The sequence below is a fragment of the Schistocerca piceifrons genome, chromosome 10, assembly GCF_021461385.2.
Source record: "Schistocerca piceifrons isolate TAMUIC-IGC-003096 chromosome 10, iqSchPice1.1, whole genome shotgun sequence".
Taxonomy (NCBI): Eukaryota; Metazoa; Arthropoda; class Insecta; order Orthoptera; family Acrididae; genus Schistocerca; species Schistocerca piceifrons.
Window position 1 is genome coordinate 83,345,105 of NC_060147.1, and position 17,429 is coordinate 83,362,533.

At 45.1% G+C, this 17,429-nt stretch overlaps 1 protein-coding gene across 1 annotated transcript in view; it reads left to right on the plus strand.

The window, feature by feature from the left end:
- LOC124718711 (repetitive proline-rich cell wall protein 2-like) overlaps positions 1-4,586 on the plus strand; it is a 43,828-nt gene extending 39,242 nt beyond the window's left edge. The window contains exon 6 of the mRNA XM_047244331.1: positions 4,452-4,586. Coding sequence (XP_047100287.1) covers positions 4,452-4,586 — 135 coding nt within the window. The remainder of the gene's footprint in view (positions 1-4,451) is intronic.
- Positions 4,587-17,429: the final 12,843 nt, after the last annotated feature.

Here is a 17,429-nt window from a genome sequence, read left to right on the forward strand (position 1 = left end):
ATAATAGGTGCTCAATGCAAAGTGGGACTTAAAACTGAAAACTAATCTACTTCAGTCAATGAGATTCCACGTCAAAGGCGTCTTACAGTGCACCGGTGCGTCGACGATATTCTACACCCCATTTTGTTGCCTTTCATGGAAAGCCATCCTGGGCTTACATTTCAGCATGAGAATGCCTGCCCGCATACAGAGAGAGTTTCTACTGCTTGCCTTCGTGCTTGTCAAACCCTACATTGGACAACAAGTTCGTCAGATCTCTCCCCAATAGAGAAAATTCGGAGCATTATTTGACGATCTAACGGCCCAATTGGATAGAATTTGGCACGATATTCCTCAGGAGGGCATCTAACAATTCTATCAACAAATCCCAAGCTGCGAGGTCTCTGAGTCTCTCCCAAACTGAAACGATTTGCAGCATTGCAGGTAGGGCTCTCTGACAAACTCGAGAGTTTGGCGATCTAACGCGCCAGATGGGCAGAATTTGACACGATATTCCCCTGGGAGGACACCCAGCAACTCTGTCATCACTGTGAAGCCTAATAAGTGCTTGCACAAGGGCCGCAGGTGGACCAAAGCAGCCGGCCGTTGTGGCGATCGGTTCTAGGTGCTTCAGTCGGGAACCGCGCTGCTGCTACAGTCGCAGGTTCGAATCCTGCCTCGGTCATGGATGTGTGTGATGTCCTTAGGTTGCTTAGGTTTAACTAGTTCTAAGTCTAGGGGACTGACGGATACTGTGGATATTATGTCTCTAATTACAAAAGTGGTGCAAGCTGTTCGAGATTCTGAAAAAAGTAGGGGTAAGCTATAGGGAGAGACGGGCCGTATACAATATGTACAACAACCAAGAGGGACAATATGTACAACAACCAAGAGGGACGATCAAGAAAGAAGTGCTCGTATTAAGAAGGGTGTAAGACAAGGCTGTAGCCTTTCGCCTCTACTCTTCAATCTGTACATCGAGGAAGCAATGATGGAAATAAAAGAAAGGTTCAGGAGTGGAATTAAAATACAAGGTGAAAGGATATCAATGATACGATTCGCTGATGACATTGCTATCCTGAGTGAAAGTGAAGAAGAATTAAATGATCTGCTGAACGGAATGAACAGTCTAATGAGTACACAGTATGGTCTGAGAGTAAATCGGAGAAAGACGAAGGTAATGAGAAGTAGTAGAAATGAGAACAGCGAGAAACTTAACATCAGGATTGATGGTCACGAAGTCAAGGAATTCTGCTACCTAGGCAGTAAAATAACCAATGACGGACGGAGCAAGGAGGACATCAAAAGCAGACTCACTATGGCAAAAAAGGCATTTCTGGCCAAGAGAAGTCTACTAATATCAAATACCGGCCTTAATTTGAGGAAGAAATTTCTGAGGATGTACGTCTGGCGTACAGCATTGTATGGTAGTGAAACATGGACTGTGGGAAAACTGGAACAGAAGAGAATCGAAGCATTTGAGATGTGGTGCTACAGATGAATGTTGTAAATTAGTTGGACTGATAAGGTAAGGAATGAGGAGGTTCTACGCAGAATCGGAGAGGAAAGGAATATGTGGAAAACACTGATAAGGAGAAAGTATGATAGGACATCTGATAAGACATGAGGGAATGACTTCCATGGTACTAGAGGGAGCTGTAGAGGGCAAGAACTGTAGAGGAAGACAGAGATTGGAATACGTCAAGCAAATAATTGAGGACGTAGGTTGCAAGTGCTACTCTGAGATGAAGAGGTTAGCACAGGAAAGGAATTCGTGGCGGGCCGCATCAAACCAGTCAGTAGACTGATGACCAAAAAAAAAAGAAAAAAAATTACAACAGTAGCGCCGGCCGGTGTGGCCGTGCAGTTCTAGGTGCTTCAGTCTTGAACCGCGCTGCTGCTACAGTCGCAGGTTCGAATCCTGCCTCGGCCATGGATGTGTGTGATGTGCTTAGGTTAGTTAGGTTTAAGTAGTTCTAAGTCTAGGGGACTGACGACCTCAGATGTTAAGTCCCATAGTGCTCAGGGCCATCTGAACATTTTTTTGCACCTAAGCATTATTGACTTGCTCAATTTGTGAAGCTCTTTCTCTTGAATAAATCATACAATTTTTCTGAAAATGTAAGTCACATTTACTGACTTCCTTCTTTTTTTATCTTAGTGTATTACTCATCCTCAGATCCTCAGAATGCCACAAACTCGTTTGCAGTACTCCAGTACCGTGAGGATAAAGCTAAAACAGTTCCAGGTTTGAAACTTTGAAACCTCCCCTTAGAAAAATTATGAATGACAGTGCTGGTTAATCCCTTACGTTATTTGATTTTCAAACAGTTGATCAAAACTGAACGTACTCAGACATTTCTCTCTTTAGCGCAACTCAATCTGACTTTCAATAATCCCTACAAAAGAATGGCCCTGGATAATAATAACCTATACCTTTCATGAATCACTTACCTCGCAAAAATCTTCGTTACTCAAACTACAGCAATACAGCGTGAGCCAATACTGCCAGCTGAATAAAAGATTCTAACTACTGAAGGCACTAACTACTGATAGGCATCGTTAGCAAATGCAAGATTTTGATAGACAACAAACAATATATTTACCTTAATATTGTTCAAAAGTCATATATATATATATCAGTTCATGATATCCAGTATTACAAATTTACTCTTTCTGGCGGACACACGTCCAGATCCTCCGCTCTTAAAATTCTGCCATCTCTCTCCCCACATCCACCACTGCTGGCGATTCACCTCCAACTGCACAACGCTACGCGCTGTTCATATCCATCTGCCCAAGACTACAATAGCAAATATTGCAACAATGCAAACCAGCTGCAGACTGCACACAGCACAGCCAGTGATTTTCACACAGAGCGCTACCTGACGTTACCAACATAAAAACCTAAACAGCCTACTTACAACTTTTAATAGTAAGGATGTCATTGCCAATCGTACCTTTGAGACTGGAGAGGTTTAGAGCAGAGACATGTGTTAATCCTCCATTACATCTACATTGCCATTGGCATTAAGGTCCAGGAATCATCGTAAAATTCTCAGGATGCCACAAACTCCTTTGTTCTTGTACTAAACTTACGAGTCACTCACAATAAGTGTTTCGGGTTTGGAAACGTCGCACAACTCGATCGGAGAAAAAGTATCTCTCTTCTGCCAATGTCCGTCGTCGGCGTAATACCTCGATCTCGGTGCCAGTATCTTCTTCTTCTTCCTTATCGTCGCCTTGTCCCACGCCACGTAAGGTCGGCATTGCTCTTCTTGATCCTTCTCCTCCATAGTACTCTATCCATTGCCTCTTCCTTCTTCCATCCTTTCTCCCTTAGGTCCCCATATATCTTATCCTTCCACCTCATCATCGGTCTTCCTCTCCTTCTTGCTCCTTCAATCTTTATGTCTTTCCAGAATGAGATTTTCACTCTGCAGCCGAGTGTGCGCTGGTATAAAACTTCCTGGCAGATTAAAACTGTGTGCCCGACCGAGACTCGAACTCGGGACCTTTGCCTTTCGAGGGCAAGTGCTCTACCATCTGAGCTACTGAGGTGCGACTCACGCCCGGTCCTCACAGCCTTACTCCTGCCAGTATATCATCTCCTACCTTCCAATCTTTACAGAAGCTCTCCTGCGAACCTTGGAGAACTAGCACTCCTGAAAGAAAGGATACTGCGGAAACATGTCCCGAGTTCGAGTCTCGGTCCGGCACAGAGTTTTAATGTGCCAGGAAGTTTCATATCAGCGCACACTCCGCTGCAGAGTGAAAACCTCATTCTGGAAACATCCCCCAGGCTGTGGCTAAGCCATGTCTCCGCAGTATCCTTTCTTTCAGGAGTGCTAGTTCTGCAAGGTTCGCAGGAGAGCTTCTGTAAAGTTTGGAAGGTAGGAGATGAGACACTGGCAGAAGTAAAGCTGTGAGGACCGGGCGTGAGTCGCGCTTCGGTAACTCAGATGGTAGAGCACTTGCCCGCGAAAGGCAAAGGTCCCGAGTTCGAGTCTCGGTCGGGCACACAGTTTTAATCTGCCAGGATGTTTTATATCTTTGTTTCCGATATATTCTTCCTCTTTTCTCTGTAAGTGTCCGTACCACCTTTGTCTGCTCTCTTGTACCTTTTTTCCCCATGGGTCCCATTTTCATAGCTCCTGTAACAAATTCATTTCTAATGCCGTCCTTTCTTGTTACCCCACACATCCACTTCGGCACCCTCATTTCCGTCACTTCCATCTTCCTTTCCTGGGCTGCTGTGATTGGCCATGTCTCTGCCCCGTATATCATAGCAGATCTTACTCGGTGCCACTATGACTGTAGCTAAATTTTAGTACTGATCTGTACGTCGCGTGGCGCACAGTATGAGAGCCTGCTGCCTCTATGTGTTGTGCGGTAGGTCACCTAGCGGCCGTGCTGTGTGTGTGTGTGTGTGTGTGTGTGTGTGTGTGTGTGTGGGTGGGCTTCCCCGGCAGGTAGGCTACCGGCTGGACACGGCCACAGATGTGGCTCGCGCGACGCGGTGCTCCATCTTGCGCGCTGACAGCCTCATCGGGGTTAGCGGAGACCCGGCCCGCTACTGCACCAGCCGCGGCTGCGCCAGCCAGTAGAAACTCTCCCCATGCAAGCGTGGCGTCCTAAAATCACCAGCAACATCGACCGACAGGTTCTAAAAACATCACAGAAAGGCACACACCAGAGTTGACAAAAGCCATGGGATAGCAATATGCACATACAGGGTGGTCCATTGATCGTGACCGGGCCAAATATCTCACGAAATAAGCATCAAACGAAAAAACTAGAAAGAACGAAACTCGTCTAGCTTGACGGGTGAAACAGATGGCGCTATGGTTGGCCCGCTAGATGGCGCTGCCATAGGTCAAACGGATATCAACTGCGTTTTTTAAAATAGTTACCCCCATTTTATTACATATTCGTGTAGTACGTAAATAAAGTAGGTAGCCTATTAAAATCCATGGAGTAGAAATAAAAATTTTGAGGTTCGCCGATGACATTGCAATTCTGTCAGACGCAGCAAAGGACTTGGAAGAGCAGTTGAACGGAATGGACAGTGTCTTGAAAGGAGGATATAAGATCAACATCAACAAAAGCAAAACGAAGATAATGGAATGTAGTCGAATTAAGTCGGGTGATGCTGAGGGAATTAGATTAGGAAATGAGACATTTAAAGTAGTAAAGGAGTTTTTGCTATTTGGGGATCAAAATAACTGATGGTGGTCGAAGTAGAGAGGATATAAAATGTAGACTGGCAATGGCAAGGAAAGCGTTTCTGAAGAAGAGAAATTTAATAAGAGCGAGTATAGATTTACGTGTCAGGAAGTCGTTTCTGAAACTATTTGTATGGAGTGTAGCCATGTATGGAACTGGACATGAACAATAAATAGTTTCGACAAAAAGAGAATAGAAGCTTTCGAAATGTGGTGCTACAGAAGAATGCTGAAGATTAGAGGAGGTATTGAATAGGATTGGGGAGAAGAGGAGTTTGTGGGACAACTTGACTAGAAGAAGGGACCGGTTGGTAGGACATGTTCTGAGGCATCAAGCGATCATAAATTTAGCATTGGAGGGCAGCGTGGAAGGAAAAAATCGTAGAGGGAGACCAAAAGATGAATGCACTAAGCAGATTCAGAAGGATGTAGGCTGCAGTAAGTACTGGGAGATGAAGAAGCTTGCACAGGATAGAGTAGCATGCAGAGCTGCATCAAACCAGTCTCGGGACTGAATACCACAGCAAGAACAACAACGTAAAGAAATATGAATGTCTTAGTTGGACAACTTTTTTCGCTTTGTGATGGATGGCGTTGTAATAGTCCAAACGTACAAGTACGTGGTATCACGTAACATTCCGTCAGTGTGGACGGTATTTGCTTCGTGATACATTACCCGTGTTAAAATGGACCGTTTACCAATTGCGGAAAAGGCCAATATCGTGTTGATGTATCGAAATTGTGATCAAAATGTCCAACGGGCGTGCGCTATGTATGCTGCTCGGCATCCTGGAGCACATCATCCAAGTGTCCGGACCGTTCGCCGGATAGTTACGTTATTTAAGGAAACAGAAGGTGTTCAGCTACATGCGAAACGGCAAGCACGACCTGCAACAAATGATGATGGCCAAATAGGTGTTTCAGCTGCTGTCGCGGCTAATCCGTACATCAGTAGCAGACAAATTGCGCGAGAATCGTGAATATCAAAAACGTCGGTGCTGAGAATGCTACATCAACATCGATTGCACGCGTACCATATTTCTATGCACCAGGAATTGAATGGCGACGTCTTTGAACGTCGTGTACAGTTCTGCCAGTGGGCACAAGAGAAATTACGGGACGATGACAGATTTTTTGCACGCGTTCTATTTAGCGACGGAGCGTCATTCGCCAACAGCGGTAACGTAAACCGGCATAATATGCACTATTGGGCAACGGACAATCCACGATGGCTGCGACAAGTGGAACATCAGCGACCTTGGCGGGTTAATGTATGGTGCGGCATTATAGGAGGAAGGATAATTGGCCCCCATTTTATCGATGGCAATCTAAGTGGTGCATTGTATGCCGATTTCCTGCGTAATGCTCTACCGATGTTACTACAAGATGTTTCAATGCATGACAGAATGGCGATGAACTTCCAACATGACGATGTCCGGCACATAGCTCGCGTCCGGTTGAAGCGGTATTGAATAGCATATTTCATGACAGGTGGATTGGTCGTGGAAGCGTCATACCATGGTCAGCACGTTCACCGGATCTGACGTCCCCGGATTTCTTTCTGTGGGGAAAGGTGAAGGATATTTGCTATCGTGATCCACCGACAACGCCTGACAACATGCGTCAGCGCATTGTCATTGCATGTGCGAACATTACGGAAGGTCAACTAATCGCTGTTGAGAGGAATGTCGTTACACGTATTGCCAAATGCACTGAGGTTGACGGACATCATTTTGAGCATTTATTGCATTAATGAGGTACTTACAGGTAATCACTCTGTAACAGCATGCGTTCTCAGAAATGATAAGTTCATAAAGGTACATGTATCACACTGGAACAACCGAAATAAAATGTTCGAACGTACCCACGTTCTGTATTTCAATTTAAAAACCTACCTGTTACCAACTGTTCGTCTAAAATTGTGAGCCATATGTTTGTGACTATTACAGTGCCATCCATCACAAAGGGAAAAAAGTGGTTCCACTAAATCATTCATATTTCTTTACGTACTACACGAATATGTAATGAAAATGGGTGATCATATTTTAGAAAAACGCAGTTGATACCCCTTTGACCTACGGCAGCGCCATCTAGCGGCCCAACCATAGCACCATCTGCTTTTCCCCTTCAAGCTAGAGAAGTTTCGTTCTTTGTAGTTTTTTCGTTTGACGCTTTTTCGTGAGATATTTGGCCCGGTCATGATCAATGGACCACCCTCTATAATCAATTACAATGTGGTAAGTTTAACACAGGGCATTTACGGTGTACCCACTTGCGGGATGAGTTAACAGGAGAGTATACATACTAATCTATGAACTATAATTATGTATGTATCTTTCGATGCCTAGGCCTAGGACTGAAACCGGTTGAAGTTTAAGGTTTCAATAAAACAGGTGATGATCAAATAAGCATTACATTAACGTAACTTTTGTATTTAAGATATTTTTCGTCGTGTGATAGCTTTAGCCGTAATTGACGAAAATCAAAATGGATTAAGAGCCGTCGAATAATGATGATATTTCTAGATATACATATCAGATTAGGATCCCAGGAGATTAGAAAGGCACTTATTCTAAAATCGGTTTCTCATACAAAAAAAGTTGTTTCTCCAGAAACTTTTATACCTTACTTTTTCCACATTATTTGTGTAGTTTCTTTCACAGACGTCGCTGAAATATAAAGCAGTTGGTACAGCTCATTGCCTTTATCAGGTTACCTTGCATTAGGAAAGTGGTGCACTTAGCGACTGTTATGTGATTTATAAATTATAGAGCGCAGAAATCAGTCGTCCTTTTATTTTTGCAGATTTTATTAGGCAAATCCAGATTTCGGCCAGTGCCTAGCCCTTATCAATGCACTATTTTCTAATCTCGATGCATGTTAGTTCTCTGTTGTTCGAGCGTCAGAACCGTGACTGATCTCATTTTGTTCGTAATTGTTCGTTGGATATGTTCCGGACGGACGTCCCGTGACACCTGTGAAAGTGCACCGTTGAACCGTTCACCTAACCCTCTGGCCGACACTCAGCTAACAAGGGAACCTCCCAATCGCACCCCCCTCAGATTTAGTTATAAGTTGGCACAGTGGATAGGCCTTGAAAAACTGAACACAGATCAATCGAGAAAACAGGAAGAAGTTGTGTGGAACTATGAAAAAATAAGCAAAATATACAAACTGAGTAGTCCATGCGCAAGAGAGGTATCATCAAGAATAGCGTGAGTTCAGGAGCGCCGTGGTCCTGTGGTTAGCGTGAGCAGCTGCGGAACGAGAGGTCCTTTGTTCAAGTCTTCCCTCGAGCCAAAAGTTTGCTTTCTTTATTTTCGCAATTTTATGATCTGTCCGTTCGTTCATTGACGTCTCTGTTCACTGTAATAAGTTTAGTGTCTGTGGTTTGCGACCGCACCGCAAAACCGTGCGATTAGTAGACGAACGGACGTTCCTCTCCAATGGGAACCGAAAACATTTGACCGCAATGTCATAGGTCAACCGATTCCTCCACAGGAAAACACGTCTCATATATTCTATACGACACTGGTGACGGCATGTGCGTCTCATGACAGGAATATGTTGTCGACCCACCTAACTTGTAGACTTGGCGAATGGGTTTTTAGCACCAGCAGATGTCCCCTCGAAAATAATCAACTTTGGATTCCACACATTTTTTCGTGTGGAGCTTAATTTTCGAGTTATTCTGGTTTGTCAGCTTAAAATTTACACCCTGAAGAGTGGAATTCGTCACAGTTTCCTGTGGATATTATGTCTCCGTCTAAGGCGCTACAGTCATGGACTGTGCGGCTGGTCCCGGCGGAGGTTCGAGTTCTCCCTCGGGCGTGGGTGTGTGTGTTTGTCCTTAGGATAATTTAGGCTAAGTAATGTGTAAACTTAGAGACTAATGACCTTAGCAGTTAAGTCCCATATGATTTCACACACATTTGAACATATTATGTCTCTAATTGCAACAGTAGCAAATGGGCGTGAAAAGAGGAAGTGTGACCAGAGAGCGGCCTACGTTTAAAAGGGGCCAGCTCTCACACACGGTTGCGATTTTCGAGCAAAAGGAAATTCTGCAGCCGCTCTTCGGTCTTCGTCAGCCCCAACAGCAGCCGCAAAGGTGACACGTGGTGAACCGGGGCAGGAGAAACCCTCTTGTCCGCAGCAGAGAAACACAGTAGCGTGGCGAGGCGAAAAGTGCAGAGGATGGAAAAGTGCGCAGGACGGTACAGGAGAGGACAGGGTGCTCCATCTTGGTGCGGCTGACAGCCCGTGACGAATCCGAGCCGCGAGCTTTGTGCGGGTCACGTGACCGGAATACGGCAGTGTCCTCTGGCGATTGTTGCGCTCGGGCCGGGCGCACAGTCTGCGACTCGGTGACCAGTCCCGCGGGGATTCCCCGTACACAACGGGCCCAGCACTCTACCCTCGTATCAAAAGCGCCCGCCGCCAGCTAGAAAGAGCGGGGGCGCGTGAACTGGAATGTTAAAACGTGTCGGGTGCTTTACTGCGTGGGACGGGCTCTGTCACTGTGATTCAGGGAACCTGAGAACTTTGTACAATTCGGCGATAATCGATCACAGACGACCTTCTTGCTTCTTTTCCCCACTCCCCTCCCCTCCCCTCTACCCCTCCCCCCACCCCATCTTTCGTATATACTGCATTTACGAGGGACACTCCAAAAGAAATGCACACTATTTTTTTAATCATCATCATCATTATTTAAGACATTTTGCCTTTCAGCGTTCAGTCTGGAGAATAGTTCCCCTTATAAAATTCCTCCATGATCCCCTATTCAGTGCTAATATTGGTGCCTCTTCTGATGTTAAATGGCTCAAATGGCTCTGATCACTATGCGACTTAACTTCTGAGGTCATCAGTCCCCTACAACTTAGAACTACTCAAACCTAACTAAGGACATCACACACATCCATGCCCGAGGCAGGATTCGAATCTGCGACCGGAGCGGTCACTCGGCTCCAGACTGCAGCGCCTAGAACCGTACGGCCACTCCGGCCGGCTCTGATGTTAAGCCTATTACTTCGAAATCATTCTTAACCGAAACCAGGTACCTTCTCCTTGGTCTATCCCGATTCCTCCTACCCTCTACTGCTGAACCCATGAGTCTCTTGGGTAACCTTGCTTCTCCCATGACCCCACCATCTCAGCCTGTTCTCCCTGACTGCTACATCTATAGAGTTCATTCCCAGTTTTCCTTTGATTTCCTCATTGTGGACACCCTCCTGCCATTGTTCCCATCTACTAGCACCTGCAATCATCCTAGCTACTTTCATATCCATAACCTTAACCTTATTGATAAGGTAACCTGAATCCACCCAGCTTTCGCTCCCATACAATAAAGTTGGTTGAAAGATTGAACGGTGCACAGATAACTTAGTCTTGGTACTGACTTCCTTCTTGCAGAAGAGAGAAAATCGTAGCTGAGCACTCACTGCATTAGCTTTGCTACACCTCGCTTCCACTTCTTTCACTATGTTGCAATCCTGTGAGAATATGCATCCTAAGTACTTGAAACCGTCCACCTGTTGTAACTTTGTTCCTCCTATTTGCCACTCAATCCGTTTATATCTCTTTCCCACTGACATTACTTTCGTTTCGAAGATGCTAATCTTCATACCATACTCCTTACATTTCTGATCTAGCTCTGAAATATTACTTTGCAGGCTTTCAATCGAATCGACCATCACAACTAAGTCATCCGCATATCCGAGGCTTTTGTGTTCACATATCTTAATCTCACCCAGCCAGTCTATTGTTTTCATTATATGATCCATATGATTTTTTTTAAATCCGCCTTTTATTCTACATTTTTGAGAGTTTTACAGTGTGTAGATACATCCTTTAGGAACAATATTTTCATTTCTCCACATAATTTCCATCCCTCTGAACTGCCTTACGCCATCTTGGAACCAGCGCTTGTATACCCGCACGGTAAAATTCTGGACCAACCTGTTGGAGCGACTGTTTGGCAGCGTGCGCAAGGGAGTCATCATCTTCAAACCTTGTTCCACGAAGAGAGTCTTTCAGTTTCCCAAAGAGATGATAGTCACATGGAGCCAGGTCAGGACTGTAAGGCGGGTGTTTCAGTGTAGTCCATCGGAGTTTTGTGATCGCTTCCGTGAATTTTTGACTGACATGTGGTCGTGCATTGTCGTGCAACAGCGAAACATCCCGCTTTTGCCGATGTGGTCGAACACGACTCAGTCGAGCTTGAACTTTCTTCAGTGTCGTCACATATTCTTCAGAATTTATGGTGGTTCCATTTGACATGATCTCCACAAGCAAGAGTCCTTCGGAATCGAAAAACACAGTAGCCATAACTTTTCCAGCAGAAGTTGTGGTTTTGAATTTTTTTCTTGGGTGAATTTGCATGATGCCACTCAATTGATTGCCTCTTCGTCTCTTGCGAAAAATGATGGAGCCATGTTTCATCACCTGTCACAATTCTTCCAAGAAATTCATCTCCACAATTGTCGTACTGTTCCAAAAGTTGGTTGCATACCGTTTTTTCTTGTTTCTTTGTGAGCCACTGTCAACATTCTGGGAACCCACCTGGCACAAACCTTTTTTAACTCCAACACGTTCAGTATTCTGCAAACACTTCCTTCCCCTATTCCAACGTAGAGTGACAATTCGTTCACTGTGATGCGTCTGTCAGCAGTCACCAATTCGTTAACTCTCTGCACATTGTCTGGAGTGTGTGCAGTACGAGGCCTGCCGCTGCGAGGACAGTCCTCAATATTGCCGTGCCCGCTTTCATCACGTAACCTGCTTGCCCACCGACTAACTGTACTGCGATCGACAGCAGCATCTCCGTACACCTTTTTCAATCTCTTGTGGATGTTTCCCACTCTCTCGTTTTCACAGGACAGGAATTCTATGACAGCATGTTGCTTCTGACGAGCGTCAATTGTTGCAGCCCTCTTGAAGATTTTAAGACATGCTCTGACGGCACCAGTCACAGGAACACATTGAGCTAAGTTTGAAAACAAGCGGGAAGGATGTAAAACTTTCACACATGCAGAATAAAACTGCATTTTTACAAAAACAGTGTGCATTTCTTTTGGAGTGAGCCTCGTATATGTATGAATGCATGGTTTCGCGGCCATATGAATTAATAAAATTTTCTCGGCCTTGCAGCCGCGTCATGTGGTTAAAATCCCACGAGCTTTCGACCCAGCCCTCCTCAGTCATTGCCAAGAGGTAAGAATGACTGCTGTGTCGCGTGGCCGAGTCGTTATACAGGGTGTTACAAGAAGATACGGCCAAACTTTCAGGAAACATTCCTCACACACAAAGAAAGAAAAGATGTTATGTGGACATGTGTCCGGAAACGCTTATTTTCCATGTTAGAGCTCATTTTAGTTTGTTCTTCCACCTACGCTCAATGGAGCACGTTATCATGATTTCATACGGGATACTCTACCTGTGCTGCTAGAACATGTGCCTTTACAAGTACGACACAACATTTCAGTCGAAGTGTTCGTACGATTCTCAACAACAGATTCGGTAGAGGCGGACCAATTCCATGGCCTCCACGCTCTCCTGACCTCAACCCTCTTGACTTTTATTTATGGGGGCATTTGAAAGCTGTTATCTACGCAACCCCGGTACCAAATGTTGAGACTTTTCGTGCTCGTATTGTGGACGGCTGTGATACGCCATTCTCCAGGGCTGCATCAGCGCATCAGGGATTCCATGCGACGGAGGGTGGATGCATGTATCCTCGCTAACGGAGGACATTTTGAACATTTCCTGTAACAAAGTGTTTGAAGTCACGCTGGTACGTTCTGTTGCTGTGTGTTTCCATTCCGTGATTAATGTGATTTGAAGAGAAGTAATAAAATGAGCTCTAACATGGAAAATAAGCGTTTCCGGACACATGTCCACATAGTTTCTTTCTTTGTGTGTGAGGAATGTTTCCTGAAAGTTTGGCCGTACCTTCTTGTAACACCCTGTATATGGTAATGTTTTCATCCCGCGTCTGTCGCTCCCATGTTAACAACGCGATGGCCGGATCCCAGGCTGTGCTGAGCTGCAAACCGCCGTCCTTGTTGATGGTGATTTCAGAGGTTTTTATTTCAATAGCTTCTTTTATGACGCTATCCGAAAATCCTTTCGTCCTCATAACGACAGATGTTTCGGAGTCCATTTTCTAAGCCTGCTGGAGTGGCCGAGCGGCCCTAGGCACTACAGTCCGGAACCGCGCGACCGCTACGGTCGCAGGTTCGAATCCTGCTTCGGGCATGGATGTGTGTGATGTCCTTAGGTTAGTTAGGTTTAAGTAGTTCTAAGTTCTAGGGGACTGATGACCTCAGAAGTGTAGTCCCCTAGCGCTCACAGCCATTTGAACCATTTTGAACAAGCGTCATGGGACTTCCGCCCGAGCAAATATAACGACCAAAAACAAACAAAATGAGACTTAAAAAGAAAAAAATGGTATGGTGACCGCTCGCGATAAGCGGGAATTCCGGTTCGAGTCCCAGTCAGGCAGAAATTTTCATTTTCGTTATTCCTTCTACAGCTGATGGTTGTCCTTATTCGCAATTGCGAAGTCATTTAATGTAAATGAATGTTTGGTCAGTATCTTGTGAAACTTCTTTATTTAAATAAATTTTTGACTTAAATAGAAATCTCTAAGAAGGTGAAACTTGTACGTTATTGAATTCTAAAATTGCTTAGACAAAAAAATGGCTCTGAGCACTATGGGACTTAACATCTATGGTCATCAGTCCCCTAGAACTTAGAACTACTTAAACCTAACTAACCTAAGGACATCACACAACACCCAGCCATCACGAGGCAGAGAAAATCCCTGACCCCGCCAGGAATCGAACCCGGGAACCCGGGCTAGGGAAGCGAGAACGCTACCGCACGACCACGACATGCGGGCTTGCTTAGACAAACTGAAAGTACTGAGCCTACTTCCTCTTTACGTATTCTAATGATTTCAATACTGACACAAAATACTCCAGCGTAATGCAATTCGACTGCTCAAAAAATGATAACCTAACCTCAAATAATTAATACATAAGTATGGCCCTGATTTAGAAGAAATCCTAACAATAACCCATACATATCATAAGTCACTTGCCCACGGAAAATCTTCATGACACGGACTACACCGATACAAGCGCCAATGCTGAATAAGAGATTCTAACTACTGAAGGCTCTAACTACTAATAGGCATGTGGTTAGCAAAAGAAATATTTTGTTGCAGAGCAAACAATATATTTAGCAGGTTATATCTTAATCAAGTGACAAGCAGTCAAAAAAAATTATATAATCGTCAGTAATAAATCTCCGTGACGGATACACATTCAGACCGTCCGCTCGCGCTAATACTCCAAACCTCCAACACTGCTCATTATTAACCTCTAACCTCCATCACTGCTGACTCCTCACCCCCAACTTCCATCACTGCTGGCTGTTCACCTGCAACTGCGAGTCCGACCTGCCACATAGTCTCTTACAGCGTGCACACGGTGCAGTCAGAGTTATTAACGCACAGCGCTACATAGCGCTGCTAACATACAAAAACATATACAGCCTACTTACACTTGCAGCGTTTTATACACTACTGGCCATTAAAATTGCTACACCATGAAGATGACGTGCTACACAGGCAAAATTTAACCGACAGGAAGAAGATGCTGTGATATGCAAATGATTAGCCCTTCAGAGCATTCACACAAGGAGGAGAAATCCGTACCATCACGTTTCCGACTTTGATAAAGGTGGGATTGTAGCCTATCGCGATTGCGGTTTATCGTATCGCGACATTGCTATTCGCGTTGGTCGAGATCCAATAACTGTTAGCAGGATATGGAATCGGTGGGTTCAGGAGGGTAATACGGAACGCTGTGCTGGATCCCAACGGCCTCGTATCACTAGCAGTCGAGATGACAGGCATCTTATCCGCATGGCTGTCACGGATCGTGCAGCCACGTCTCGATCCCTAGTCAACAGATGGGGACGTTTGCAAGACAACAACCATCTGCACGAACAGTTCGACGACGTTTGCACCAGCGTGGACTATCAGCTCGGAGACCGTGGCTGTGGTTACCCTTGACGCTGCATCACAGACAGGAGCGCCTGCGATGGTGTACTCAACGACGAACCTGGGTGCACGAATGGCAAAACGTCATTTTTTCGGATGAATCCAGGTTCTGTTTACAGCATCATGATGGTCGCATCCGTGTTTGGCGACATTGCGGTGAACGCACATTGGAAGCGTGTATTCGTCATCGCCATACTGGTGTATCACCCGGCGTGCTGGTATGGGGTTACACGTCTCCCTCACCTCTTGTTCACACTGACGGCACTTTGAACAGTGGACGTTACATTTCAGATGTGTTACGACCCGTGGCTCTACCCTTCACTCGAACCCTGCGAAACCCTACATTTCAGCAGAATAATGCACGACCGCATGTTGCAGGTCCTGTACGGGTTTTCTGGATACAGAAAATGTTCGACTGCTGCCCTGGCCAAAACATTCTCCGTATCTCTCACCAATTGAAAACGTCTGGTTAATGGTGGCCGAGCAACTGGCTCGTCACAATACGCCAGTCAATACTCTTGATGAACTTTGGTATCGTATTTGTGCTGTATGGGCATCTGTACCTGTACACGCCATCCAAGCTCTGTTTGACTCAATGCCCAGGCGTATCAAGGCCGTTATTACGGCCAGAGGTGGTTGTTCTGGGTACTGATTTCTCAGGATCTATGCAACCAAATTGCGTGAAAATGTAATCACATGTCAGTTTTAGTATAATATATTTGTCCGATGAATATCCGCATATCATCTGCATTTTGTCTTGGTGCAGCAATTTTAATGGCCAGTAGTGTATTTTCGAAAGTTTTCTCCAGGTCGACAAAGCCTAAGAACGTGTCTTGATTTCTCTTCAGTCATGCCCTACTTTATCGAGGTCTAACTAAAAACTTTAATGAGCTCTCTTCGTACATTAGAATAACCAGACACAAGGGGAATTGTTGAACTCTGTAGCTAGGAGACAAGGCAGTGGTAGACAGGCAACGTCCACCATTGACGGGGATCTACCACGAAGGCGGCGGTGCCTGGTAACGATGATCACGTGTGGCGGTGTGAGGACTACCGACAGACGGACGCCCTGATCCCAGATCCGTCACGCAGACAGCCGGGGAAACGCGCTAATTCGACCAGGTGGTGGAGGCTGCTCCACCCGCGGAAAGACGCGGGGATCGCAAATCCGCGATTCGCCGCCGGAGCCGGCGTCGGCCACGCACAATGCGTGCTCCATCTTCCTGACAGTCGCGGGGGAGCGCACGCAGTCCGACGCCGCACCATATGCCGACATCCCCCTCCCCACCTCCCTCTCCCCCCACCCTGACACTTACGTCGCAGCTGGTTTCCGGAAATAAAGGAAAAAACGTGAGAGTTGGGACAAAGGGCACAGCAGTAGCTATGCAGGCGTCGAAAGACTGAATGAGATCAAATACGTTTACAAGTACGCAAGCCATCTTATGGTGTGTGGCGGAGGGTACTTTGTGCACCAGGGTACATTTTCAATGGTTTCTTCATCTGCACCTATATCTCCATACATACTCCGCAAGGCACCGTACAGTGTAACCTCCCCCTCACTTATCGACCTTAATGACAGTGAAAAATTAAACCGCGTGCACCTAATGGAAATTTGGGAAAAGCCATCGACAACGAAGTTAATTTGTCGGTAAAGAGGGAGGAAAGGGATACATCTAAATGATAGGATAAATGCAAATGAAATTGGTGGAAATTAATTTTGAAAAGGGATTAAGTTAATAAAGAATGTAAATGTGGGGTCGTTACGTTAACAATTAATTGGCGTTAATTAGATATTTGAGATTTGGGGAAAATTACGGTCGCCAGTCCTATGGACAACTACTATAATAACTGAAAAAGAAAGGTTATTGCACATATAATTAGCGCTTAAGCGTGGCAACTGAAGGTTGACACATGCTGTGTGAAAACTGAATGTTTGTCAGAAGTAATAAATTTCGCTACACTCTGACTTACTTTAGCAAAAGAATTAATAAAACCGGAAAATTGAAAGTTAATTTAGTGACTGAAATTAATAGTGAACTTTGTTTCTGAAGCACTACGAAATTCAATAAAATAAGGTTAGTCTTGGGCTACAATCATTTTAAAAGCTACTTGAATCTACGCAATTTAGAAATAAGAGATTTAACTTTGAACTT